This window comes from Danio aesculapii, chromosome 22, assembly GCF_903798145.1.
Source record: "Danio aesculapii chromosome 22, fDanAes4.1, whole genome shotgun sequence".
In the NCBI taxonomy this organism is placed as follows: Eukaryota; Metazoa; Chordata; class Actinopteri; order Cypriniformes; family Danionidae; genus Danio; species Danio aesculapii.
Window position 1 is genome coordinate 24,456,040 of NC_079456.1, and position 27,020 is coordinate 24,483,059.

The 27,020-nt window shown below is 38.1% G+C and overlaps 1 protein-coding gene across 2 annotated transcripts in view; it reads right to left on the reverse strand.

The window, feature by feature from the left end:
• Positions 1 to 3,564: 3,564 nt before the first annotated feature.
• The window catches only part of lpar3 (lysophosphatidic acid receptor 3), a 30,509-nt gene continuing 7,053 nt past the window's right edge, over positions 3,565 to 27,020 (reverse strand). Inside the window, exon 3 of one of the 2 annotated variants that reach the window (XM_056447817.1) lies at positions 3,565 to 6,912. In XM_056447817.1, coding sequence (XP_056303792.1) covers positions 6,593 to 6,912 — 320 coding nt within the window. In that variant the 3' untranslated portion in view covers positions 3,565 to 6,592. Of the gene's footprint in view, positions 6,913 to 13,124; positions 13,600 to 27,020 lie in introns of those variants that run through there. The other variant, XM_056447818.1, reaches the window with a different exon arrangement.

The window sequence follows — 27,020 nt, forward strand, 5'->3', positions numbered from 1 at the left end:
TCGGTGATCTACTCACACCTGCAGCTTCTCCACGATGGACGTCCAGCGTTCTCCAGCCTCCAGCGCCTAGATTGCATCTCTGCGCAAGAAGTTTGGCCAGAGGAGAATTGGTTGTACCTAACTGAGCCTGGATTCTCTCAAGGTTTTTTCTTTCACTTTCGTTAATTGGTGAAGTTTGTTCCTCGCAATTGGTTTTCTTGGTTTTGGGACTCGCGGAGCTGCGCATTGATGGATTTGCTCTTCAGTGTTTGGACTTTCAGCAGTGAAATTTGCACTGAACTCAACTGAACTGAGACTGTCTCAATTTTCTAGAACTTCTATGTTAAGCTGCTTTGATACAATCTGCTGTACATTGTAAAAGCGCTATAGAAATAAACTTGAATTGAATATTTGTTTTTATATTTGCTAAAATATCTCTAATATTAACAAAATAATTTTCATAACATGATAATTGTGCATAAACTGATAGCTGTGTGTGATTTACTCATTCCTTCACACTGCAGAAGTGTTTTGATGGATAGAAAAATGCACTAATCTAAAAAAAACCTTTTAATTGTAACAATATTTTTTTAAAATATTTTGTAATATTACATCTTTCTAAACCAGTGATGCCCAATCTAGGGCCCTCGGGCCAAAGTTGGCCCATGGTAACCTTTGATTTGGCCCACCATCCCATCTAAGAAGAGAGGGAGAATAATAGGGATGTTTCGAGATTGTCAATTTAAATTTAAAGTAACCCTTTTGTTTGTTTGTTTGTTTGTTTTATTGTTAAAAGCTAACTGAAATGAAATGTTTCAAGTAAATGGCATAAAATAATCTGATTTAGTTTAAATGTACTGTCGTACAGTGCAGAGACTTTGGTGAGCAAATCACGTCAAAGGCAGATTCTGCTTGACTAGTGTATTCAGCGTTAATCAGGGTATCTTCCGTTCATTTCAACCGTTAAAAAAAAAAAGTAAAACTAAGAAAACAGATGTTTTTTTTGTCTCACAAAAAAATGGAAAAAACAAGATTTTGGCTCGATGTTCATTTTTTGGTTTAGGGTAGGAAAATGGATGATAAAATTCATTATACACAGGTAGGCGGTGCTGAGATGCCCCTTTTCCTCAGATTGGTCAACTCGTGACATCATCCTCAAAATAATAGTCCTATATATATATATATATATATATATATAATTAAAGATAAACAATATATAAACAATAAAAAACACAAAGTAAATAATAATTATTACTATTACCATAAGCCTATTAATATTAATAATATTATTATTAATATTATTATTATTATTATTTAGACCTTCAGTAGCTCTGAAACAATCATGCAAACCAGATGCTGCTCGGAAATGGTTATCTTTGCTCAGCATCAGGTGCACAGCAGCAAGAAGTCTTTTCGGCTTAGTCCCTTTATATTATTATTGTTATTATTATTATTATTATTATTATTATTATTATTATTATTATTATTATTATTATCATCATTATCATTGTTATATAGGCCTTGCTCGGAAGCAATCATACAAACCAGGTTCTGCTCGAAAATGCCAAGACAAGACGTTTGGCAGCAAACTATGACCTTATTTTAATGAAATATGTGTAATAATACTAACTTACATTTCTATTTAATTTATGCATACCCAATGAATGTAAGCCTGCCAACTGATTAAATGATAGAATATGTAAACTAATATAATTAAATAATAATAATTAAAGCCTGGTGTCTCGCAGAGCACTATTATTTTGAAGGCGACGTCACAAGCTCAGATTTGGTTGACCAATCAGAGGAAAAGGGGCATTTCAGCACCGCCTACATGTGTATAAGGAATTTTAAAGTCGTTTATCCATTTTCCTACACTAAACCAAAAATCGAAAAAACAGCCAAAATCTTGTGTTTTTTTAGTTTTTGGTGAAAAAAAGTACAACCGAAAAACAGTCGTTGTCTTAGTTTTCCTTCTTTTGTTTAAAACGGATATGGAATGAACAGAAGATACCCTGATTAGTGTTGAACTCCACTGTGTTATAATTGTTTATGTTTTAATTGCATTAAGTTACAATTTATAAAGTTATACTGTATTAGTTAATACAATTTAAAGTAAGGTTTTCTATTTATTTATATATAATCTTATGAAATAAATTCGGAAAATACCCATGGCAACATTAGTGTAATATAGTTTAGTGTTTAGTATATTTACCTTCGGCTCATGGCTCTCAATGATATTTGGCTTTTGGCCCTTTATACGAAAAGGTTTGGGCACCCCTGATCTAAACAAATGTTTTTGTTTTCTATTCAAGACTAGCATAATTTTGTTTTAATTCACTTCATCTTTATTTCTATAATGCTAGTCAAAGCAGCTTAACATAGAAGTTCTAGTAAATAAAAAATGTGTCAGTCCAGTTTTTCCAGTTTCCCAATGAGTATTTGTGCATTTGATAAAATGCATTTATTAGAGAATCATTTATTGTTTTATTTATTTATTATTTAATATTTATTTATTTATTTATTTATTATTTAATAAAATGCATTTATTAGAGAATTATTTATTGTTTTATTTATTTATTATTTAATATTTATTTTTTTATTATTTAATATTTATTTATTTATTTATTATTTAATAAAATGCATTTATTAGACAATTATTTATTGTTTTATTTATTTATTATTTAATATTTATTTATTATTTAATATTTATTTATTTATTATTTAATATTTATTTATTATTTAATAAAATGCATTTATTAGAGAACTATTTGTTTTATTTATTATTTAATATTTATTTGTTTATTTTTTAATATTTATTAATTATTTAATATTTATTTATTTATTATTTAATAAAATGCATTTATTAGAGAATTATTTATTGTTTTATTATTTATTATTTAATATTTATTTATTATTTAATGTTTATTTATTTATTATTTAATATTTATTTATTTATTTATTTACTATTTAATATTTATTTATTTTTTAATATTTATTTATTATTTAATATTTATTTATTTATTTATTATTTAATAAAATGCATTTATTAGAGAATTATTTATTGTTTTATTTATTTATTATTTAATATTTATTTATTTATTATTTAATATTTATTTATTTATTATTTAATATTTATTTATTTATTATTTAATAAAACGCATTTATTAGATATTTTTTATTGTTTTATTTATTTATTATTTAATATTTATTTATTATTTAATATTTATTTATTATTTAATATTTATTTATTTATTATTTAATATTTATTCATTTATTTATTTAATTACTATTTCATATTTATTTATTTATTTACTATTTCATATTTATTTATTTATTTATTATTTCATATTTATTTTATTTATTATTTAATAAAATGCATTTATTTATTTATTTATTTATTTACTATTTCATATTTTATTATTTATTTACTATTTCATATTTATTTATTTATTTATTTATTTATTTATTTATTTATTTATTTATTATTTAATATTTATTTATTTATTTATTATTTAATAAAATGCATTTATTTAAGAATCATTTATTGTTTTATTTATTTATTATTTAAAAAAACTAAAAGTACATCATTTATACACAAAGAATTTGTCATATTGAATCAAGTGAACATCATACACAAACAGATATTAGCTGTACCTCTTTGTATTTACACAACTGACCATATAATCACGATAATAATCATCTATATACAGTACAAACTTTTATAAAGTCATTATTCTCACACGTGAAGACTACGAAATGCACATGACATTGCTCGAATGCGTACATAATATCTACAAGATGATCTACAACCTACAAATCTACATCTATTTCAAGATCTAAAAATGCAGTACAGTACAACATACTAATAAACCAACAGATGGACACAGATTTCAAGCTAGCACAGTGTTTGTATTCAATCTGTTGAAAAAACTATTGTCAATAGGCGAAGAGTGACAAGGTAAAGTTAAACCTTACAAGTGCACTGCTGTCGGAGAGGAACATGTCTGGACATGGAGGAGCTTATGCGGGAAATGATCAATAAAAAAGTGGAGAAAAATAAAAGCGCATTTGTTTGTAATAGGTATGTCAATTTCCACAGATTCCCATGATCTTTCATCATTTAAATGAACAATCAATTAATCGATTAATCTTTAACCCTAAATATTAAAGGTGTGCCTATTTCAGTGGCACACTGTGAACAAGATGTGTAATCAACACTCAAAATCAAGCATCCTCACAGAGGAAAATGCTTTTACTGCAAATAAAAGGCTAGTTATATAGTAAATTGAATCATTGACTATGTTTACATAAGTTAATTAAATTATTTGCCTTAATCTGAATAGGACAATAATATGATGAAGGTGTTTACGTGAGTTGCTTTTTGAATGTTCCTTTCATGATCCTGTTTTACATGTAATCGCACATAATTCGATTAACGTCATTGAGTCATCACGCTATCCACATTTCCTCCAGAGTTTCATGTCATTTTTAATTTGTTGACTTTAACTGCAGTTTGGTACTTTCACTTTCATTCAGAAACATTTCATGCATGCCCCCGTGACAAACGAGATATTGGATGAGAGTATGAACTGCTGGATGAGTTGTTTTAATGTAATTTGATACCGCAAGCAGTATAGGGATTCAGTGATTCACTTTACTGATTTGGTAGGTGCAGAGAATAGTGTCAAACAGCTGTGTGTTTATATATTATCCTGTTGCAAAATGTGACGAAAATCCTACACGACGGTAACAGTTTGATTTTCTTGATCTTCTTTGTAAATAGGCGTTTTATGTACTGATTCCATTTATATTTAGTGTTTTCTCTGAACAATGTTTACTTTCAAGTAAACTCGTTCGATCTCTGTTAATATCACCGTGAAGGGTTTCAATTGCCACCCTGGGGTACGTTTCCGAAAACCATCGCTAGCCAACTATGGTCACAAGTTTGGTCGTTACAAACGGAGTTCGTTGATTTGGAGTTTCCAAAATCCTTCGTTTTAACGAACATTTGAAAACTTGTATGCTTGCAACTACGCCTCTGGAGCTATAGTTAGAAACATAGTTCCTGGCTGTGATCTATTCTCAGTTATCTCCCCTTATGCCCTATTCAGTTAGAACATTCTAACATTTAAACTTAGAATTATTTTTAAAAAAGCATCAAAGTTATCTCTCTCAGGTGTAATTTGCTTTCGAAGTATTTTTACAGTTCAGTTTTAGCGATCTTCATGTCTACAATTGCACTCCCTTTGCAGTTACTTTGAAAACATTGATGTCATATTGAACACAGCCATGGCTCATGAGGAAAGCTTATAGGTGACCTATTATTTAAAAGCAGAATTTACGTTACGTCTTCAAAGCTTGTGAAAACCAAAATATATAGCATACGTTAATGGTTTTAATTTACAGTAGGTTATTTATTAAGTATCTGTACTGCATATGACATGAGCCTGTTGGTTAGAAAATTTCTGCAGATGTTTACATGTGTCAAATTGTAAAAGTAGACTTAGAAATATAAAAAAATAAATAAACAATATCCTAAACAATATATAAAACAATATAATTAGCACAAATTACAGGGTTCTTCTCTAAAGAAGATGTTACCACCCCGTTTAGAGCATCATTATGGGCGTTTTACATTATAACTAACGTGAGTCAAACGATGGATCTGCGACAGAGAAACTAGGGGTTTTGGGAGAAACTCATCACTACATCATTCTTTTCCCAAAAGATGCATCGTACTATGATAATTCAGCCACAAGTTACAGTACGTCGTTGTTTAGGAAACGCACCCCTGAGCAACAGGCAGCTACAAATTTCGCCGCTAGTGTGAATGACGCATAAATCTTTTGTTTTTAGCCACGGGTAGTGCCTCTGCCTTCGGATGCTAGCAAATTTTTTTCTCTTATAGTTCAATATTTTGGTTTGTCTCCGGGACAAAACAGCTGAAAGGATGTGAAAGCTGCTGGTGTGAATAATGCGTGTTTAAATTGACCAAATAATTTTACTGCAATTTAGTGATGTTAAAAGTGTGAAAGGGGCTCGTGTGAGAAAGCTAGTTTTGTTACTGTAAATGGGTTATTTTCTTCCTAAATGTGCAAAGGATATTGTGCATATTAAGGGAAATATGGAAAACGTTTACTCTTAAATGTCTATGACGTGGTGAAGGCTTAGGCCATTTCGTTTTGAAGTCCACTTCATCAGTCTGTATGTACCTCACATAAAAATAAAAATATTTATACGTTACATGTTCATGAAATAAACGTCCCAGATGAATTAGACTTGATGTTAATCCATTTCCGATTATCTGTCCACAGAATACAAAATCTTTGGACGGTAAACGGATGTCCTGTGCTGTTCCTTCAAGAACAGTACCATTGAGTTTTTAATAAACTCACTTTGTTTTCCCTTCGCATCTGCTATACGTGTTTTTCCCAGATCCTCAAAACTGTGCACATTAATGACATCCGTTTTCAATCGACCGTCAATAAAGTGTATTGATTTAAAGGATTATCAACAATGAACTCATCGTCGATTAATCGTTGGCGTCTCTACTGAGTAGTCCTCACCTGCAGGAGGATTGATTAACTTATCAGTTTGATTAATAAAGCGGTGTTCAGGATTTGAGCATCTCCTGCGTGGACACTTTGCTGTCCTCGGTTGTGTTTTCTTTGAGGCTGCTGGTGGTTTCTCTCTGGATGTTGGCTTTGGATGAGCGCTGTCGCCTCGTGCCACTGCGACTGCAGCGCAGCAGGTTCTTGATGGTGTTCCACATCTCCTCGTCTCTGTAGGAGTAGATGATGGGGTTCATGACGGAGTTGAGGACGGCGAGGAGCAGCAGCCAGCGCTTGAACTTCAGCACCTCGCAGCGCTCGCACTTCAGCCCATCCAGGAGGAGAACCACGAGTCCAGGCGTCCAGCAGATCACAAACGCTCCTGCACACAAACAACAGCTGAGAGTTGAATTTCTTTTAAATGAAATGACTCCTGTTTGTGAATGTGTGTGTGTGCGTGTATACAGATTTCATCCGTATCATTTTATACATACAATTTTATAATTTTGTTACATTTTTAACATATTTTTAACATATTTTCAACATTTTTTTATATTTTGATTAACTTGATTTTAGAATGATTTTTTTTACAATAGAAATAAAAAAGAAATACATCTGTTTTTTATAAAATGTAGTAGAATGTAGGGGTGGGCGATATGACCTAAAATTAATATCACGGTATTTTTCATGTTTTGAACGGTGACGGTATAATATCATGGTATTACTTTCAATAGCAAAATAATATACATCTCAAGGAAGAACAGACAAAAGAAAGTCTCACTTCTATCACTCTTTAAAAGTTTTGGTTTGGGTCATTGTAAATGCTCAGTCTCGTTATGAGCTGATCTTCATTTCTCTGTGTTGGTGGAATAAAGCAGGCGAGTCAGCCACACCAATTTATAAGCAGACAGAGCAGGATTCTCATGATGACCACCGGCGGAATTCCGCTCTTTGTTATGAGCCGTAGTTTCAGAGTAAACTTAGTAAAGGTGAGTTTCTTTGGCGATGATGTGTACAGTGTTAGATTTTATATTTAGCGGACATTTGCGCTGAACACGCGGTGAATGCAACGCATCGAGATTCAGGCACCTTCTCCGAAAACCCTCGATTGATCTCAGCATGCGGATCAACATTTACCTCATGTCATGATCGCTGTCATCTGCGCCATTATTATTATTATAACTTTAGGTGAGGTTTGCAAACCTGTGCACTTTTCACTCTTCAGCCGTTTGCATTTCCTGCAGTAACAAAAGCTCCCTGTTATCTGACAGCGGGAAGCGTTGAGTGATTGACAGCTAATATGAACCAATACAGCGGCAGGGTAGAGCGATTCAGCAAGTTTTTAGAGAAAATCAAATCAGATTGCACTACAACCATTATATTCAGACACACAAATGCTCCCAAATATATTATGAGGGCGCATAGATTAAATTTCGGGCGCTCATGCGACCAAAATGGTTGCAATTTCGAGCCCTGTAGTATAAAGACATGTATTCAGACCACAACTGAACGTTTGAAGAAAATTGAATGCCTTATTATTTAGAATTAGCTATTATTGATGTAAATGGAGCCGTTCAAGGCGCATAATTGATTTATTACGGTATTGACGGTATTAGAAAATCCATGTCGTGGCGCAATGTCACACCGGTGATGACTATGACACCGGTGTACCGCCCACCCCTAGTAGAATGTACATAAAAAACAAGATATTATATGCCACAAAATTGTTTTATTATACTTTAAAAAAATGATGCGTTTTGAAATTATACAATAGAATAATAATAATAATTATTATTATACTAGGGAATAAACACATACATACTGTGTGTGTACATGTATACACACTGCTCAAAAAATAAAGGGAACACTTAAACAACACAATGTAACTCAGTCAAGTCAATCACACTTCTCTGATGAGATCCTCAGAGCTCAGACCCCTTGTGAGACCATATGCAGATGCGGTTGGCCCTGGGGTCCTCCAAATGCAAAACAATGCTAGAGACCTCATGTGGCTGGAGTGTGTCAGCAGTTGCTGCAAGTTGAAGGCATTGATGCTATGGACTGGCCCGCCCGTTGCCCAGACCTGAATCCAATTGAGCACATCTGGGACATCATGTCTCACTCTATCCACCTGCGCCACGTTGCACCAGAGACTATCCAGGAGTTGGCGGATGCTTTAGTCCAGGTCTGGGAGGAGATCCCACAGAAGACCATCTGCCACCCCATCAGATCCCTTGTGAGACCCCATGCAGTTGGTCCTGGGTTCCTCCTAATGCAAGACAATGCTAGAAAGCCTCATGTGGCTGGAGTGTGTCAGCAGTTTCTGCAAGATGAAAGTGCTGATGCTATGGACTGGCCCGCCCGTTGCCCAGACCTGAATCCAATTGAGCACATCTGGGACATCATGTCTCTCTCTATCCACCTGCGCCACGTTGCACCAGAGACTATCCAGGAGTTGGCGGATACTTTAGTCCAGGTCTGGCAGGAGATCCCTCAGGAGACCATCTGCCACCCCATCAGATCCCTTGTGAGACCCCATGCAGTTGGTCCTGGATTCCTCCTAATGCAAGACAATGCTAGAGACCTCATGTGGCTGGAGTGTGTCAGCAGTTCCTGCAAGACGAAGGCATTGATGCTATGGACTGGCCCGCCCGTTGCCCAGACCTGAATCCAATTGAGCACATCTGGGACATCATGTCTCTCTCTATCCACCTGCGCCACGTTGCACCAGAGACTATCCAGGAGTTGGCGGATACTTTAGTCCAGGTCTGGCAGGAGATCCCTCAGGAGACCATCTGCCACCCCATCAGATCCCTTGTGAGACCCCATGCAGTTGGTCCTGGATTCCTCCTAATGCAAGACAATGCTAGAGACCTCATGTGGCTGGAGTGTGTCAGCAGTTCCTGCAAGACGAAGGCATTGATGCTATGGACTGGCCCGCCCGTTGCCCAGACCTGAATCCAATTGAGCACATCTGGGACATCATGTCTTACTCAATCCACCAACGTCACGTTGCACTACAGACTGTCCAGGAGTTGGTGGATGTTTTAGTCCAGGTCTGGAAGGAGATCCGAGACCATCTGTCACCTCATCAGGAGCATGCCCAGGCATTGTCAATGAAGTAATACAGGCACGTGGAGGACACACACACTACTGAGCCTCATTTTGACTAGTTTTAAGGACATTACATCAAAGTTAGATCAGCCTGTAGTGTGTTTTTCTACTTCAATTTCGAACGTGACTCCAAATCCAGACTTGAGTTTGTAAATATGATTTCCGTTGATAATTTTTTGTGTAACTTTGTTGTCATCACATTCAACTATGTAAAGAACAAAGCATTTTTTTAAGAATATTTCATTCATTTAGATCTAGGATATGTTATTTTAGCGTTCCCTTTCTTTTTTGAGCAGTATATTTATATAAATATAACAATATTATATATCTTAGAAATTATTTATAAAATAAATCTTAACAATAATATAATCTGTGACTTTCCATAGCACAGGTTGCTGCACTTTTGTAGGTCCGATTACCTGTACATCTACTGTTTGCATTTGTAAGTTACTCTGGGTAAATGTAAACTTCAAGTGTCTGATATTTCTCGTTTGAAAGGAAATGAAAACAGAGAAAGTGGTCAAAAGTTCTCTTTAACAAGCAGCTTCCACATACAGTATGATGACTCTGCTGCACATTAACCTTTGACACATTTTTTGTGCTGCTTCAGAGACGGCAGTGATTTTCTCATTGTTAGTTTTAACTGCACTTTCTGCCCCAACACGTCCAATAACCTTTTTTTTTCTCCAAGCCTCGGCAGTGTGACTCACATCAACAGGGCTGCGTTTAGTTGCAGTTCTCCTTAATTCTTTTAAGTGAACGAGAAACTCAGTCTGCACCGCAAAACAAGCTCGGACAAACAGGACGGCTCTCAGGTGCAGGACATGTAGAAGCACGTCGTTCAAGATTGGAAGTGAACAAAGAAGATGCTGTTCTGAGCTTCTGCTGAACCTGCACCTTCAGTTTTAGCTTTAACCAGTAGTTCTTCTATTTTTTGAGATTGAGAATAAATTTGACCAGATCTTGCTGTCTTTGCTACGCATGTAATAAATGTCCACCTGAAAATGAGCAGTTTCTCTGGATTTATTAGGTATGAGTAAAATTACAATACTTATTCTATTCTGTTCTATAAATGCCTGGTAACATTGTCGAAACTGTAAATGAGACATTCTACCAGAAACATATGTTTTCACTTATAAAAAATGTGACAGGGCCTGCCTGACCTTTAAGCTTGTCATCCCCTCAAAAAATCATACAAAAACAAGCATAAAATCTCATTTAAAGGTGTTTTGCACACATTTTATGTTACATTTAATGCAAATATGACAGGACTCACAGAAACATGGGGACAATTGTAAAATAGTATTTATTTGTAGAACTTATTTATAATTAATAATGTTTTTCATCAATTGATGTGAATGATAACTTAAACCTGCTATTTCTGAAGTTTATATTGCTGAAAATAACAGTTTTTAGCATAACGAAACTATTAAAGCTGTAGGTTCAATGGGGCTGAAGACAAGGTCAATGACAGGGTTTGTAAAGTTGTGTTTTTAATAAAGAAAAACAATCTGAGAACCAAATGAAGAACATATTCCTTTACAGAACAAAATCACAGAAATCAACCACAGTCCATTTTAATAATTTTTGGGATGAAATACTTTTTATGCACTGTATTTATTTTTTTATTTCAAGGACAGACAATGTACAGTACGTTTCTAGTAGAAAGTCCCAAATGTTAATAATAATTTAGGGCTTTTACACAAAATACGATTGATTCACTAATTATTGATGTCTTAATTCTTTGAAAAGTTGAAAACATTAGTAGTGTTAATGAATATAAACTTTTGAAAACCACTGAGACTGCAGCTCTGCACAAGACGTTTGGCCAGCGGAGAAATTAAAATGATCGTGCCCAACTGAGCCTGGTTTCTCTCAAGGTTTTTTTTTTCTTCACTTCCGCCATTAGTGAAGTTTTTTTTCCCTCTCCGCTGTCGCCACTGGCTTGCATGGTTCGGGATCTGTAGAGCTGCGCATCGTTGGATTTGTCCTTCAATATTTGGACTCTCAGTAGTGATTATTAAACCACACTGAACTGAGCTAAACTGAACTGAACTTAAACACTACAAACTGAACTACACTGTTCCTATTTACTGTGACCTTTTATGTGAAGCTGCTTTGACACAATCTACATTGTATAAGCGCTATACAAATAAAGGTGAATTGAATTGAATTGAAAACATCACCTATTTTGTTATTATGCAAAATGTTATTATTTGTTATATTATTATGCTTTTCCAGTACTGGATTGCAGCTGGAAGGGCGTCCGCTGTGTAAAATATGCGCTTGATAAGTTGGCGGTTCATTCCTCTGTGGCGACCCCTGATGAATAAAGGGACAGCATTGGTAATTTGGGAATATTTTGGTTTAAAGTTACAGACCCCGAACAAAAACAGGTCTTTTTTAAAAGCTGTCGCAGAATTGTTGCTATGACTTACAGATTATTGAGCTGAAGCTTGACTGCTTTTGCAAATCGACTCACAATATCTGTCAAAGAATAAAAATAAAAAATAAACAAAAATATATTGCAATTAGATGTTTATCCCAAATCGCACAGCCCTAAAAGGGACTAAGCCGGAAAAAAAGGAACGAATATTATGCACAAAATTGCTCTAAATGACATTTTTATTTTAAACTTACTCAAACACACTACTTTAAATCAGAAGAATTTGACAATTTAAATGGTCTATTTTTATTTTAAATACATTTAACATTTTTTAAATGTAATTTCTTATGCAATTCCAGTGTTATGGGTGTGACAATTGCAGTAAAATCTCAAATTCACAGAGAAAGTGTATGTTAACATTATATTGAAACATCTTTTTATATTGTACAAAACAACTAACCACAGAGTTAAAGGATCAGAAAAAAATCATTCTGTAAACATTTTTTATAGTTTGGGAGGGAATTAACACGCATTATGGATGTGACCAAAAAAAGTAAGTGAGTTTACAGTCTACCACATACTTTGAAGAAATTCTGTGAATTAAACTGCACAACCCAAAAGAAATAATGATAATCAAAAGAATAAGAGTCGGTTTACTATAGAACAAAAGAATTGATTTTATTTTACTTGATATTTTTTGCATTTATGAGGAAACAGTGTCATTATGGATGTGACATCTCTCCGATGTGGATGTGACAGATGTGAAACTGACACTTGTGGGATTTTGGTAAATCAAATATAATAGTTTAAAAACATTAACAGAGACATTTTTAAGTGTTTTTTAAAGCAGTGTTTCCCAACCCTGTTCCTGAAGGCACACCAACAGTACACATTTTCAATGTCTCCCTAATCAAACACACCTGAATCAACTTATCATAAAATCAGAAGAGACTCCAACACCTGAAGTTAATGGGTCGGAAAAGGGAGACATCCAAAATATGTACTGTTGGTGTGCCTCCAGGATCAGGGTTGGGAAACACTGTTTTAAAGTACTGCAAAATGCTTACACAAAAAACGCAGAAACGGTTTCAATATTTTGGCAAAAAGCTTTTTTTTTTTCATGGCAAGGTTGACATTTGCATGGAATTGCTCAAATACGGCAAAGTTTCTATGAAAACATCTCCTTTAACTAAAAAAAAAGAAAGACAAAAACAGATTAAACGTTTTGAAAGGTTATTTCATAAGAGCGCTAAATGTGCTGTTTGTCTCCAGAAATGCTTTCTAGAGAAGGCGGTAGAGAAGTTATGACAAAACCTCATCAAATGGGGGTTCCTCAGTGGTTTGGAGTAAGTTCCCCATTTAAGTGAACAGTCTTTCTCTTTAATCATATTAACCAGCATCTGGAGGAGGACGGCAGGCCATGTTTGCTGCAGATGTGCGCAGTGTTATAAAAGCTCTGTGCATACAGTATATATCCATTTATTGCATGGCGTGTTTTCCAAGCATAACGAACAGCGGCGGTGAATGGGTTTGGTACCGCAGGTCCACAGAATCTCAAAGGGCCCACAACTATTTAAAACAAAAAGAAAGAGACTGAAAAGATTTTTATATTATGTGAGGCACGCTATAATTGAATCACAGCTACAGATTACACACAACTCAGGTATAAATGATTACAAATTAAATATTATTTATTTTTAAATAAGAAAATATTCATGCATGTTTTTATTCTGGCTACATGTGGGCCATTTGGGAGGATTTGCCAATAGCAGGGAAGTGATGCAGACGTGACGGTGACAGCATGATGAATTTACGTCTACAAAAACATTCAGAGTGTGCAGATCATACTTGTGAAACAGTCTTTAAATACTACTAAGAGATGATGGTCGGAAAGTCTGAATTCTTGATTTGTGCATGTCTTCTGACAAGATCTCTTATTTCCCCAAAATGTGTGCATTCGTCCAAGAAGGTAAAAGTAGCTGTGATCTTGAAAATTTTGGAAAAAATAAATAAATAAATAAATAAAAATAATGGATATGTCATCACTCCTACATTTTTGCTCCTTCACAAAGTGTTTTAGCACTAAAACGAGCTCCTAAATCAGTGAAATGCTAAGAGTAGTAAAGAGGACTTTTATTTTACATAAATTAAAAAAACAAACCACTATAATAAACAATAGCCTAAAAATAGCCCAGTTGGGCCAGCGGAAAAATATTTTTACTTGCCCCATAAAAATTTTTTTAAATTAGTAATATCTTAACTACATATTTTAAATAAAGTGTCAAAACTTTTAAACAAACAGCAACCTTTCTTAAAAAAAAGATTTAAAGCTTTAAAAATTATGATAAACTAAATCTACAAAAGTCTGTTTAGGTCAGTGTCCTCTGCATTTATGGTCCATAAATACACAAATAATTTTTAAAGAAAAGTTAAACTATATTGGGGAGTAGAGTTTTAATTAGAGTTTTGTTAAGGTTTTATTGAAATGGACTGTTGGTGATTGGATGGATTTTGGCCGATTGAGCAGTTTAAAATGATTCTAAGTATAATAGACTAAAAATATATATATTTTCAAGAATATATTTATGCAAGTACACACTACCTGACAAAAGACTTGTTGTCTATCCAAGTTTTAGGAACAACAAATAATAACTTGACTTCTAGATGATCATTTTAAATCAGAAGTGGCTAATATGACAGGCAAAGGCCTCAAGACTACGCTTATTTTACCAAAATAAAACATGAGCATGACTTGATTTTTAATTACTAAATTAGGACAGTAAGCTCTGACTTTGCTTAGACAAAAGCCATGTCACTTAACAGAAATAATATACAGTATAGAATATAAAGTCATGGTGCAGTGGAGAAAGAATGAATATTGTGTATGACTCCCATGAGCTTGGAGGACTGCATTCATACATCTCTGCAATGACTCAAATAACTTCTGGAATGACAAAGAAAGCGTTCTTACAGGACTCCCAGAGTTTATCAAGATTCTTTTGATTCATCTTCAATGCCTCCATCTTATCTCAGACATGCTCAATAATGTTTATGTCTGGTGACTGGGCTGGCCAATCCTTGAGCACCGTCACCTTCTTTGCTCTCAGGTACTTTGATGTGGAAGTTGAAGTATGAGAAGGAGCGCTATCCTGCTGAAGAATTTGCCCTCTCCTGTGGTTTGTAATGTAATGGGCAGCACAAATGTCTTGATACCTCAGGCTGTTGATGCTGCCATCCACTCTGCAGATCTCTCGCACGCCCCCATACTAAATGTAACCCCAAACGATGATTTTTTCCTTCACCAAACTTGATTTCTGCATAATTCTTGGGTTCATGTAAGTTCTAATAGATCTTCTTCAGTATTTGTGATGATTAAGATGCAGTTCAACAGATGATTCATCAGAAAAATCTACCCTCTGCCACTTCCAAAGGATCAACTAGAAGTCAAGTTATTATTATTCGCTCTAACAACTGGGATTGATGACAAGACTTTCATCAGGTAGTGTATGAATCCAAATATGGCTTTTTCTACAGTAAATGCATTTAACTTTTATAAAATTAAATAAAAATTAACAATGTATTAGAACAATACATTAACTTGTAACATTATAAGAAGAATCTTTAACATCATTAACATTTTACGCGAGGAACATACTTTTTAGACTTTACTTAGCCTGCATTTTAAAATCTGAATGTGAATTTGAATGTGGCCACATATTTACTTTTAAAGCCTTATTTGAATATGGCAAGTTCTTTGCCGCCATCAGTTTTGAATGTGATTTATTATAATCTTACAAGAGAATATAAAAAGTATGTTGTATACCGAAATACTTAATTTTGTTTAAAAGCAAACGTCATTTTATTTTTCATAATGTAAGAGTTGGACTCTTTGTTGCAGAAAAAAGTTTTTTTTTTATTTTTGTGGCAGCACACTCAAGGCAGAATGATGGGCAGAACGTTCAATTGTTTATTTACATTATTACTTTATTTTATTATCATCCTCATCTATTATTGGACATTCATTTAGGATTTATTGCGCTAATAACAACACGTGGTTAGCACTGTTGCCTGACGGCAAGGTTCGAATTCCAGCTGGGTCAGTTGGCATTTCTGTGTGGAGTTTGCATGTTCTCCTTGTGTTCTATATGTGCTATAGGTGAACTGAGTAAACAAAATTGGCCATAGCGTATGAGTGTGTGTGAATGTGTGTGTGTTTGAGTGTTTTTCCAGTACTGGGTTGCGGCTGGAAGGGCATCCGCTAGGTAAAACATATGCTGGAATAATTGGCGGTTCATTCCACTGTGGTGACCTCTGATTATTAACGGGACTAAGCCAAAGGAAAATAAATGAATGAATGATAACAACATGCCATTTCAACATTAGCTAGAATGTTGTTGATGGTTTTTGTTAGTACTAATTGGTGTTGTTTTCAAATCTAATAAATCCATTTAAATACAAATTGTAGTAGTGGTGCTCGTCCATTTTTTGGTGGGTTCTTCAAAATGTTTAAGGTTTGGAGCAACAGTGCCAAGTAAAAAAGTAACATTTGAACCCGGTTTATGTTTAGCATGCCCACTACTATTGTCAAGCTAATAATAAAGAGAATGTTCAGCCATGTTGTCGTAATAAAGAGATTGACGAGTTACACATGAAAAAGAAAATAAATGAAAAATCGAAAAATGGGAATATGTGAAACTTTAGGGAATTTTAGCCATATCACCCAGCCCTACAACTGACAATAACTGTACATCAAAATATCAAAAATATTAAGACAACATTGACTACTGTCACGGATTGGTCAGGCTCTCACGATCCCCACTCACGAAGATCACCATCACCTGACTTCTAATGAGCACACAGCTGCATCACATTCACGAGCACCAGATAAAAGCACAGCACTCCAGTCGCTCATTGTCCGGGCTCGTCTCGACGAAAGCGGACAACTGAGCGACCACTCAGCGTAGTCATCCTCAGCTAAAACAAACGCTTTACTTACCTGTTCTCTTTGTATTCCTCCTAGTCTTCCTGGTCCACCCGAATCGTCCTGTCTTCCAGTCCTTCCAAGTCTGTGTCATCCTCTGTCAGCTGTATCTGGTGTGTGCTGTCCATCCTCGTGTATTCCTGTTACCCAGCCACGGAGGAAAAGACCCCAACATCATTCCTGATCCTCCTGGCTATCCTTCATGTGCTCCTTGTTGTCATTTAATAAACACCCTAACGTTTCCTTACCTCTGTCTCCTGTCCGCTTCATAACAGAAGCCCGGACCACTAACGACGACAACATGAGCACCCCCGATCACTTTCAAGAGCTGGTGGACCAGTTGAAGCGGATTCTACAGCCACCAGCTCCACTTTCCAACGCACCACCAGCACCGAGCACTTCCGCCTCCACAGTTTCTTCTTCGGCCCTTCCTTCCAGTCCCATGGCCCGACCAGCGCCCTACTCAGGCGGAGCGGGGGAGTGCAATGGTTTTCTGTTACAATGTTCCCTCATATTCGAAATGCAACCTTCTCTATATCCCACAGATAAGTCAAAGATCGCCTACATCGTATCACTACTCTCTGGGCCTGCACTTAAATGGGCTGAGACGATCTGGAACCAAGCCGGGCCGGTCATGAATTCCATCACTACCTTCACGGAGTATTTCAAAGAGGTGTTTGGACGTTCTGATGGGGAAGTAGCCGCTGGAGAGCAGCTGTATCATCTAAAGCAAGGTACTCTATCTACACAGGAATATGCTCTCCGGTTTCGCACTCTAGCAGCTGCAAGTGGATGGAATGAGAGATCGTTGTTGACCACGTACCGGCTCGGCTTGGAACCCACTCTCCGAATCCAGCTGGCCACATTAGATGATACTATGGGTCTGGAGAGATTCATCCAACATTCTCTCCGATGTTCCGATCGTCTCCGTTCCTATCAACAGGACACCATCACCCCCTCGTCTGCACTCCTCCAATCGCCTGAGTCAACAGCCTCTCCAGAACCAGAACCCATGATAATAGAGTCTGGAAGACTGACATCAGCGGAACGACAGAGGAGGCTGACCCGGGGTCTGTGTCTATACTGCGGTGTCAGTGGACACACCCGTATGGAGTGTCCCCTTCGTCCCATTCGGACTTCAGTGAGTGTATTCAGTACGAATATTGAACAATGTAAACCACTTACTACCACCGTACAAATAACTACTGCCTCTATTTCTCTCCTTGTCACAGCCCTCATCGACTCCGGGTCAGCAGGGAACTTCATCTCCCAATCCCTCTGTCGTCAACTCCACCTACGTACTGAGGCGTCCTCGCATATATACCAGATACAACCGATAACCCAGTGCACTCGATCTTCGACCCGTATCCATCGACAATGCGAAGACATCCTTCTTCAAGTGGGGTTGTTACATCAAGAGAGGATTCAATTTCTGGTTCTGGAGGGTGCAAATATGGACATCATTCTAGGGCGCCCGTGGCTGGTGAAGCACGATCCCATCATCTCTTGGGGCACAGGAGAGATAAAGAAATGGGGATCTGGATGTACACCTACCTGTTTTCCAAATCTCCCTCTTCAAGGTCGGAACCCCATTTCTTTGTTTACAACATCGGTCGAGAGTCCTCCTGAGAAGCAGTCTATCCACATTCCTAAGGAGTACAGCTCCTTTCATGATGTCTTCTGCCCCAAGAGAGCTTCCCAGCTACCGCCGCATCGGCCATGGGACTGCGCGATCGACCTAGTTCCAGATGCCCAGTTGCCAAGAGGTAGGATCTACCCGCTCTCGCTTCCAGAGAATCAGGCAATGGAAGATTACATAAGGGAGGCTCTGAGTCAGGGGTACATACGTCACTCAAAATCACCAGCCGCCTCAAGCTTCTTCTTTGTGGCCAAGAAGGACGGAGGGCTGCGTCCATGCATCGACTACAGGGTCCTAAATAACGGTACAGTAAAATACCGATATCCCCTTCCTCTGGTACCAGCCGCTTTGGAACAGCTCCGAGAAGCTAAAGTCTTCACTAAATTGGACCTCCGCAGCGCGTATAATCTGATAAGAATACGTGAGGGGGACCAATGGAAGACAGCATTCGTGACCCCTACTGGCCACTATGAATATGAGGTCATGCCTTACGGTCTGGTCAACGCCCCCTCCGTATTCCAAAACTTCATTCATGAAGTCCTCCGGGAGTTTCTTCACCACTTTGTAATAGTGTACATAGATGACATCCTCATTTACTCCCGGAGTGAGGCCGAACATCGCCAACACGTTGCGGAGGTCCTACACACATTGAGAGAACATCACCTCTACCTCAAAGCGGAGAAATGCTCATTCCACCAGAAGTCGATTCATTTCTTGGGATACATCATTGACCAAACCGGTATACGTATGGATGGGAAGAAAATTGAGGCTGTTCTATCCTGGTCAGAACCCACTTCCATTAAGGAGCTCCAGAGGTTTCTTGGGTTTGCTAACTTTTATAGACGGTTTATCAAGGACTACAGCAGGATTACATCACCTCTCACTAATCTCCTCAAGGGTAAACCCAAAGGACTGGAGTGGACCAAAGAAGCAGCCGCAGCCTTCCGCCTTCTTAAGAAGGAGTTCACAAGGGCCCCACTCCTGACTCATCCTGACCCAAATCTTCCTTTCGTGGTGGAAGTGGACGCATCCACCACCGGCGTCGGGGCAGTATTATCCCAACATCATGATACACCGCCCCGACTGCATCCCTGTGCCTATTTCTCTCGGAAGTTGAGCCCGGCGGAGCAGAATTACAGCATAGGAGACAGGGAGCTTCTAGCAATCAAGCTAGCCTTGGAGGAGTGGCGTCACTGGTTGGAGGGAGCCAAACATCCGTTCCAGGTGATCACAGATCACAAAAACCTCCAATATATCAAAGAGGCCAAGAGACTATGTCCACGTCAAGCCAGATGGTCACTTTTCTTCTCACGTTTTGATTTCTCCATTTCCTATCGTCCAGGACCCAAGAATCTAAGAGCAGACGCTCTCTCTCGTTTACACGAGCATCACGATCATGAAGAACTCCCAACGAAGATTCTTCCCGAACACATCTCCATTTGTCCGATCACCTGGAACGCTCCTCCAGTCGTTGCCACTCCGGAAGCCCCTGCTCCGCCGGGATGCCCTCCTCATCGGCAGTTCATACCACCTGAACACCGGGTAGATCTGATCCACTCCTTACATACCTCGCTAGGCACTGGACATCCAGGGATCAACAATACTCTCTCGCTAGTATCCCAACGATTCTGGTGGCCAAACATGGCAAGGGATGTGAGGCAATATGTTCAGGGCTGTAAGGACTGTGCCCAATCCAAGAGCCCACGTCATCTACCCGCTGGAAAGCTCCATCCCTTGCCGATTCCGAACCGTCCCTGGTCACACCTAGGAGTGGACTTTATCACTGACCTCCCCTCGTCAGAAGGTAATACCTGTATTCTAGTCATCGTAGATAGATTCTCAAAGTTTGTCAAACTAATCCCTCTGAAAGGTCTTCCCACAGCCTTTGAAACAGCCGACAATATCTTTAATCAAGTCTTCAGGTCATTTGGTATTCCAGAAGATATTGTGTCGGACAGAGGTCCACAGTTCATCTCACGTCTATGGAAAGCCTTCTTCAAGCTCCTAGGTGTGGCCGTCAGCCTCTCTTCTGGATATCATCCCCAAACCAACGGGCAGACAGAGAGGAAGATTCAGGAGGTGGGACGGTTCCTGAGGACCTTCTGCAGTGGTCACCAGAGCTCCTGGAGCCAGTATTTGGGCTGGGCAGAATATGCCCAAAATTCACTGCGGCAACCCTCCACCGGACTCACGCCATTCCAGTGCGTCCTGGGCTTCCAACCACCGCTCTTTCCCTGGGATGGCGAACCATCTGATGTCCCCGCAGTGGATCACTGGTTCCGGGAGAGCGAGAGAGTCTGGGACGAGGCTCATCAACATCTGCAGAGGGCAGTCCGTCGAAGCAAGGTAACCGCCGATAGAAGAAGGTCTGAAGAACCCAGATACACACCCGGACAAAAGGTGTGGCTATCCACCCGGGACATACGCATGCGACTGCCCTCTCGCAAATTAAGTCCCCGATTTGTTGGTCCCTTCACCATCGTGGAACAGGTTAACCCCGTCACCTACAAACTACAATTACCCTCTCACTACCGTATTCACCCTACATTCCACGTATCACTCCTGAAACCCTATCACGATCCTGTTCTTCCCTCCACAGAGCCTGACCACGAAGAGGAACCCCCTCCTCCACTGCTCCTAGAAGAAGGAGCCGTCTACGCAGTGAAGGAGATCTTGCGATCCCGACGTCGTGGTGGCCAGTTGGAGTACCTGGTGGACTGGGAAGGGTACGGCCCCGAAGAAAGGACATGGGTTCCCAGAGCTGATATTCTCGATCCTAGTCTCATGGTGGAGTTTCATGAGAGCCACCCTGAGTTCCCAGCGCCTAGAGGCAGAGGGAGACCACCACGGCGTCGGAGGTGTCGGCCCTCAGGAGCGGGCCCTGGGGAGGGGGGTACTGTCACGGATTGGTCAGGCTCTCACGATCCCCACTCACGAAGATCACCATCACCTGACTTCTAATGAGCACACAGCTGCATCACATTCACGAGCACCAGATAAAAGCACAGCACTCCAGTCGCTCATTGTCCGGGCTCGTCTCGACGAAAGCGGACAACTGAGCGACCACTCAGCGTAGTCATCCTCAGCTAAAACAAACGCTTTACTTACCTGTTCTCTTTGTATTCCTCCTAGTCTTCCTGGTCCACCCGAATCGTCCTGTCTTCCAGTCCTTCCAAGTCTGTGTCATCCTCTGTCAGCTGTATCTGGTGTGTGCTGTCCATCCTCGTGTATTCCTGTTACCCAGCCACGGAGGAAAAGACCCCAACATCATTCCTGATCCTCCTGGCTATCCTTCATGTGCTCCTTGTTGTCATTTAATAAACACCCTAACGTTTCCTTACCTCTGTCTCCTGTCCGCTTCATAACAACTACGTTTATATGGACATCAGTAATCGACTTATTTGCCTTAATCTAATTACGACAATAACATGATTAAGGTGTTTGCATGAATTGCTTCTTGAATGTTTCTTTCATGATCCTGTATTACATGTTATAGCACATAATTCGATCAACATCAATGCATCACCACAATATCCACATTTCCTACAGAGTGTCATGTAATTTCGGGTGTTTCATTTTTAATTTGTCGACTTTAACTGCAGTTTGGCATTTTAACTTTCATTCAGGAACATTTCATTAGGGATGTAACGATTCACCTGACTCACGATTCAATACGATTCGCGATACTAATCTCACGATTTAGTCACAATTGTTTAACAAAATTATTTAAAACCAATTTAAAGTGAAGAGCCCTCTCCTTTTTTCTTAAATGCTGCACATTTTTGCAAAATAATATATTTTCTGCCGTACTATTTTAAAAACAAATAAAAAAAAATTTATAATAGAAACTAAAGAAGACTCATTAATAAAAACAAACTAAAACTGTGACTGTGCTGCACTGTAAAAAAATCCGTAAAATTTACAGTAAAAAACAGCTGTGGTTGCCAGTATTTTACCGTTAAAAATACGGTACAAACTGTAAAAGTTATTTTTTCATTTTACAGTAAACTGCTGTATTTCAATAATTTACAGCTGTAATATGTCTGTATTTTGAATTACTAACATCTACACATCTTTTGTTACACAGTTAGATAGGTTAACACAGCCATATGCTGGTCGTGGTGATGAGTAAGTTACATAATGAACCAATGCTCATCACAATCAACTTTACCCACAAGTAGAACAGTGGATCAGTGTATAGAAGATGCTTAATGTCATTCACACAGCTACTAAACACTAGTATGGTAACACATAAAATTAAAGTTAGGAAATAAACATTGTTTAGCAACATTAGATGTAACATAAATCTCTAATGTACATAACTAATGGGGAAACAACTAAAAAGATCCATAATAATGTCAACAAAAAGCATAAAAAGTGATGTGCCATGCAGGGAATTCTGAGAAAGTCAATTTACGGTTATTCGCCGTATAAATTAAGGAAACATACTACTAACCAAGTTACAGATTTTTACTGTTGCATTTTTACAGTTTTTTACCGTTCAAATCACAATCATTTTTACAGTGTGGGATTTTACAATTTTAAAAAGAAATATCAGAATATCTCTGTTTTCTGGCATAAGCAAAGGTCTTTGCACAGTTAAAATGTCCCCTGCTGATGAGAAAACTCTTTCACTGGGTACTAAGATGGCTGGTGTGGAGAGGAAAGCCTTTCCTAGACCAGAGAGCAGTGCGATGCATCTCCGTAGCACTCGGAGCAAGCAGAGCTGCAAATTATCCAGTTCGTGTGGTTTGGCTTATTAATAGTTTTTTTTTTTTGCGTATAGACGTCTGTGACAGTAGTTTTCCACCATGCTGACAATTTATGTGCATCATATTCGTTCTTCTGCAGGTAAAGTATGATTACGCCTGTATACACAGCGCCCCCTCTGTTCAAAACATGTATTGTGAGGGATTAAACATTTCAACCGGTTTGAATCGTCACATATTTGAATCAATTTTCAACCGACTCATGGTGAAAACATTGCTACATTTCATGCATGCATGCCCCCCAGTGAAAAACGAGATACTGGATGAGAGTATGAACTGCTGGAAGAGTGTTGTTTTAATGAAATTTGATGCCGTGTGGGGAGAAAAATCTCTGCATTTCTGCATTCACTAACTCAATAGGTGCATAGAATAGTGTCAAACAGACACAAAAGAAATGTGGCTAAAATCCTACACGATGGTAATAGTTTGATTAAGGTGTTCACATGTCTCTACTGCACTTCAGTAATGTGACTAAATCGGCATACTTCACGCGTCTTAATTCGATTTCTGTTTTGTTCGATTATGTCTTTAGTCAGATTAAAGTAATCAAATGTAAAAATACCCAATGTCTCACGTCGCACTGTTGCGTATTACGTTTGAACAAACTGCTAGCCATTTGAAATGCACATTGGAAATACAGCACATTATTTGTTATGCACACTGAAAATTGGTTGTTTTCCCATTAAAGTAGCATGTGATGTTAAAACACCTTTGTGTTTACACAGAAAACAGTTCATATTGCAATAATGAACTGCGAGTTAATATTTACTAAAAAGAGAGGAGGTATTGTTTCACTGACGTGTTCTTTTTAAACAAAGAGTTTCTTGAAAGTGGAGTCGTGTAACAGATTAATGTAACCTTTACACGCCACAAAACAGCAACGAAAGAATGTAGCGAGGCTCTGAACACATAGGCGTCTGCTTTTATCTCCCGTTCGTTTGAGAAATAACTGATGAGTGCTGGCCTGTGAACCTTCACGCATCTTCATTATACCAAATCCCCCAGACACGTTTTCTCCACATCTTCAGAAACGAACTCTTGTGAAAACAAAGCCATCGCGCCTTGCCAAAAAAACGGATTTCCCACACATGTGAGCGATTGGCTTGAAAGAGAGACACGCATGGAGTATGAGGTTCATGCTCTTTCTCTCCAAGGCCACAGGCCACTTGTGCTGGTGGTTTGGTTCAGATGCCAGGCAGTGTAAAGAGCGACCTTGTGCAAGATAATTATACAGGCCTGGAGGAAGCCCGATGTGCAGGGAAGAGATGACTCCTCCACTCTGGCCCTATCTGCAGCAAAAAATACTCCTGAAAGCTGTTCTCAAATCTGCTTTTATTCTCTGCAATCATTTCTGAATTTATGCTGACACTGACTACGTTTACATGGACATCAGTGATCTAATTATTTGCCTTAATCTGAATAAGACAATAATATGATTATTATGATTCATTACGTCACCATTCAATGCTAGTTTCCAACAGTTCTTGTTCATCATGGCACCATATGTGATTTTGTGGGTTTCGTTTTTTACTTTTCGAACAAGTTCAACTGCAGTAATTTCCTTCACTATGTGTGCAAACAAATGACAGTAGATACAAATTCTCAAGCAACAGGCCACGTCTGCCATTTCATTCACTAACTTTTCATTCATGGCCCCGTGACAAACTTGGAGGTACTGGATGAGAGTATGCAGTAAGGACTGGTGGGAGAATTCTCAGCGTAGTTATCCTTTACCGCTCGCACCAAAATGTGCTCTACTGCTTAAATGCATTAGCGAAAAGGACTACAAAAAGCTAATAGTTTGATTATAGGTGGTCTGTATTGCAATTATGCGACTAAAACCGGCATACTCCACATGTCTTAATCCAATTTCTGTTTAGTTTGATTAAGACTTTAGTCAGATTAAGGTCATCAAAGATCTGTTTACATGGTAGACTCTTAATCAGAGTATTGTCTTAGTCGTATTAAAATTGGAGTATTGGTGTCCCTGTAAACACTCATTGGTACAAACCAGCTTTTATGATGGACGTTAAGTAATATTTACGATTCCCACCCTACACTACATTCTATAACTGTTTAATAACCATTTTTTCCAATAATATTTGGAAATTTTTTTTAAAGTTTTTAAAAGTGATCCATGATTTACAAAGACTATAGAATACACAAGACATATCACTCGTATAGTACTGAATGGGGAAATATGTAATGGTCAACATGGCGAATGAAGCCCCGTCTTCTAATACAGCAGCCAATCATTGCCGTACTTACTTGCCTTAAAAGGACTTTGGTTATGTTTCTATCCAAAGATGCAAATTAAACTTGTGTGCTAAACTGTAAAAAAGAAAAAAAAGAAAAGAAAAACAATCACAAAGCTTTTGCAAATGAAGCACCATTTCCATCCAGTGAGTCAAAGAGAACAAAATCTTTGCTTACTAATAAGTGTGTTTGGGTTGGGTTATTGATATACTACAGTGACTTGCATATGCTTCTATGAATAGGACTTTTGTAAACTTATTTTAAAGGCATAGTTCACCCTGGGGCTGGGAGATATTGCAAAATAAATTATCACGATATCATGTTTCATATCGTTTGGTATCGATAATTATTTATTATTAATTACAATAAAATATGTCAGCGCCAGAGGTGCAGTGGTTAGTGCGTCAACACATGCACTCCGGTGCTCAAGGCGTCCCGAGTTCAATTCCCGCCTCGCTGTCCTATGCCGACCCTTCCCCTCTCTCTGCTCCCCATGCTTTCCTGTCAATACTCTCTACTGTCCTGTCCATTAAAGGTGAAAATGCCGAAAAAAATAATTATTAAAAAAAATTATAATAAAATATTTGTAACAATCCATTTAGGAATAATAAGATTTTATTTAACCACTTTACCTTAATTTATCAACAGTACTAAGGCAAACAGTTGTAACAGTCAAAAACAAAAATATCTTATTTCCAGTGGTGCCACTGGTTGGTACGGGCCCTATGAAAACATTCCGAAGGTGTCGTAAAAGTGTAGAGCGTGGGGGGTGTGGGGATTGTGGTCGCGGACGAAACTGTATAGCAGGAGTGTCTCGGATGAAAGTGAAATTAAAAAGGGGGTGGGGGTGGGGGGGGGGGGGTTGTTGTGGAGTTTGGCAGTAGGGGTGTGTGTAGCAGATGAAGGTGATGAGCAGGGGGGATAGCGATGGTCCACGGGGAGGAAAGTGAAGAGCGGGAGGGGGTGTCGCGGACGAAAATGCGTCACGTGTGCGCCGCTTGCACACCATGTGCGCGTCGTGCAAGTCGTGAGCCTCTATTTGAAAATGACAAACTTACTGTACACTCCAAGCTTATTGGCATTGCTTCCAAGGCGTGCTGAGCAGCCACATTTTAATTAAACAATAGCCTTCATACAGAACAGTTTTTATCGATATTGACAATGGTGTTTGGTCAATAAACACCTATACTGATTTTATCGGCCATCACTAGTTCACCCAAAACTGAACTTTTTGTCATTATTTATTCATCCTCCAAAGCAGAAAATGTTTTGAAAAATGTTGGAAACTGGCAGTCATTGCTGTTTGTTTTTCTACTATTGACTATATGCTTTTCCTACTATATAT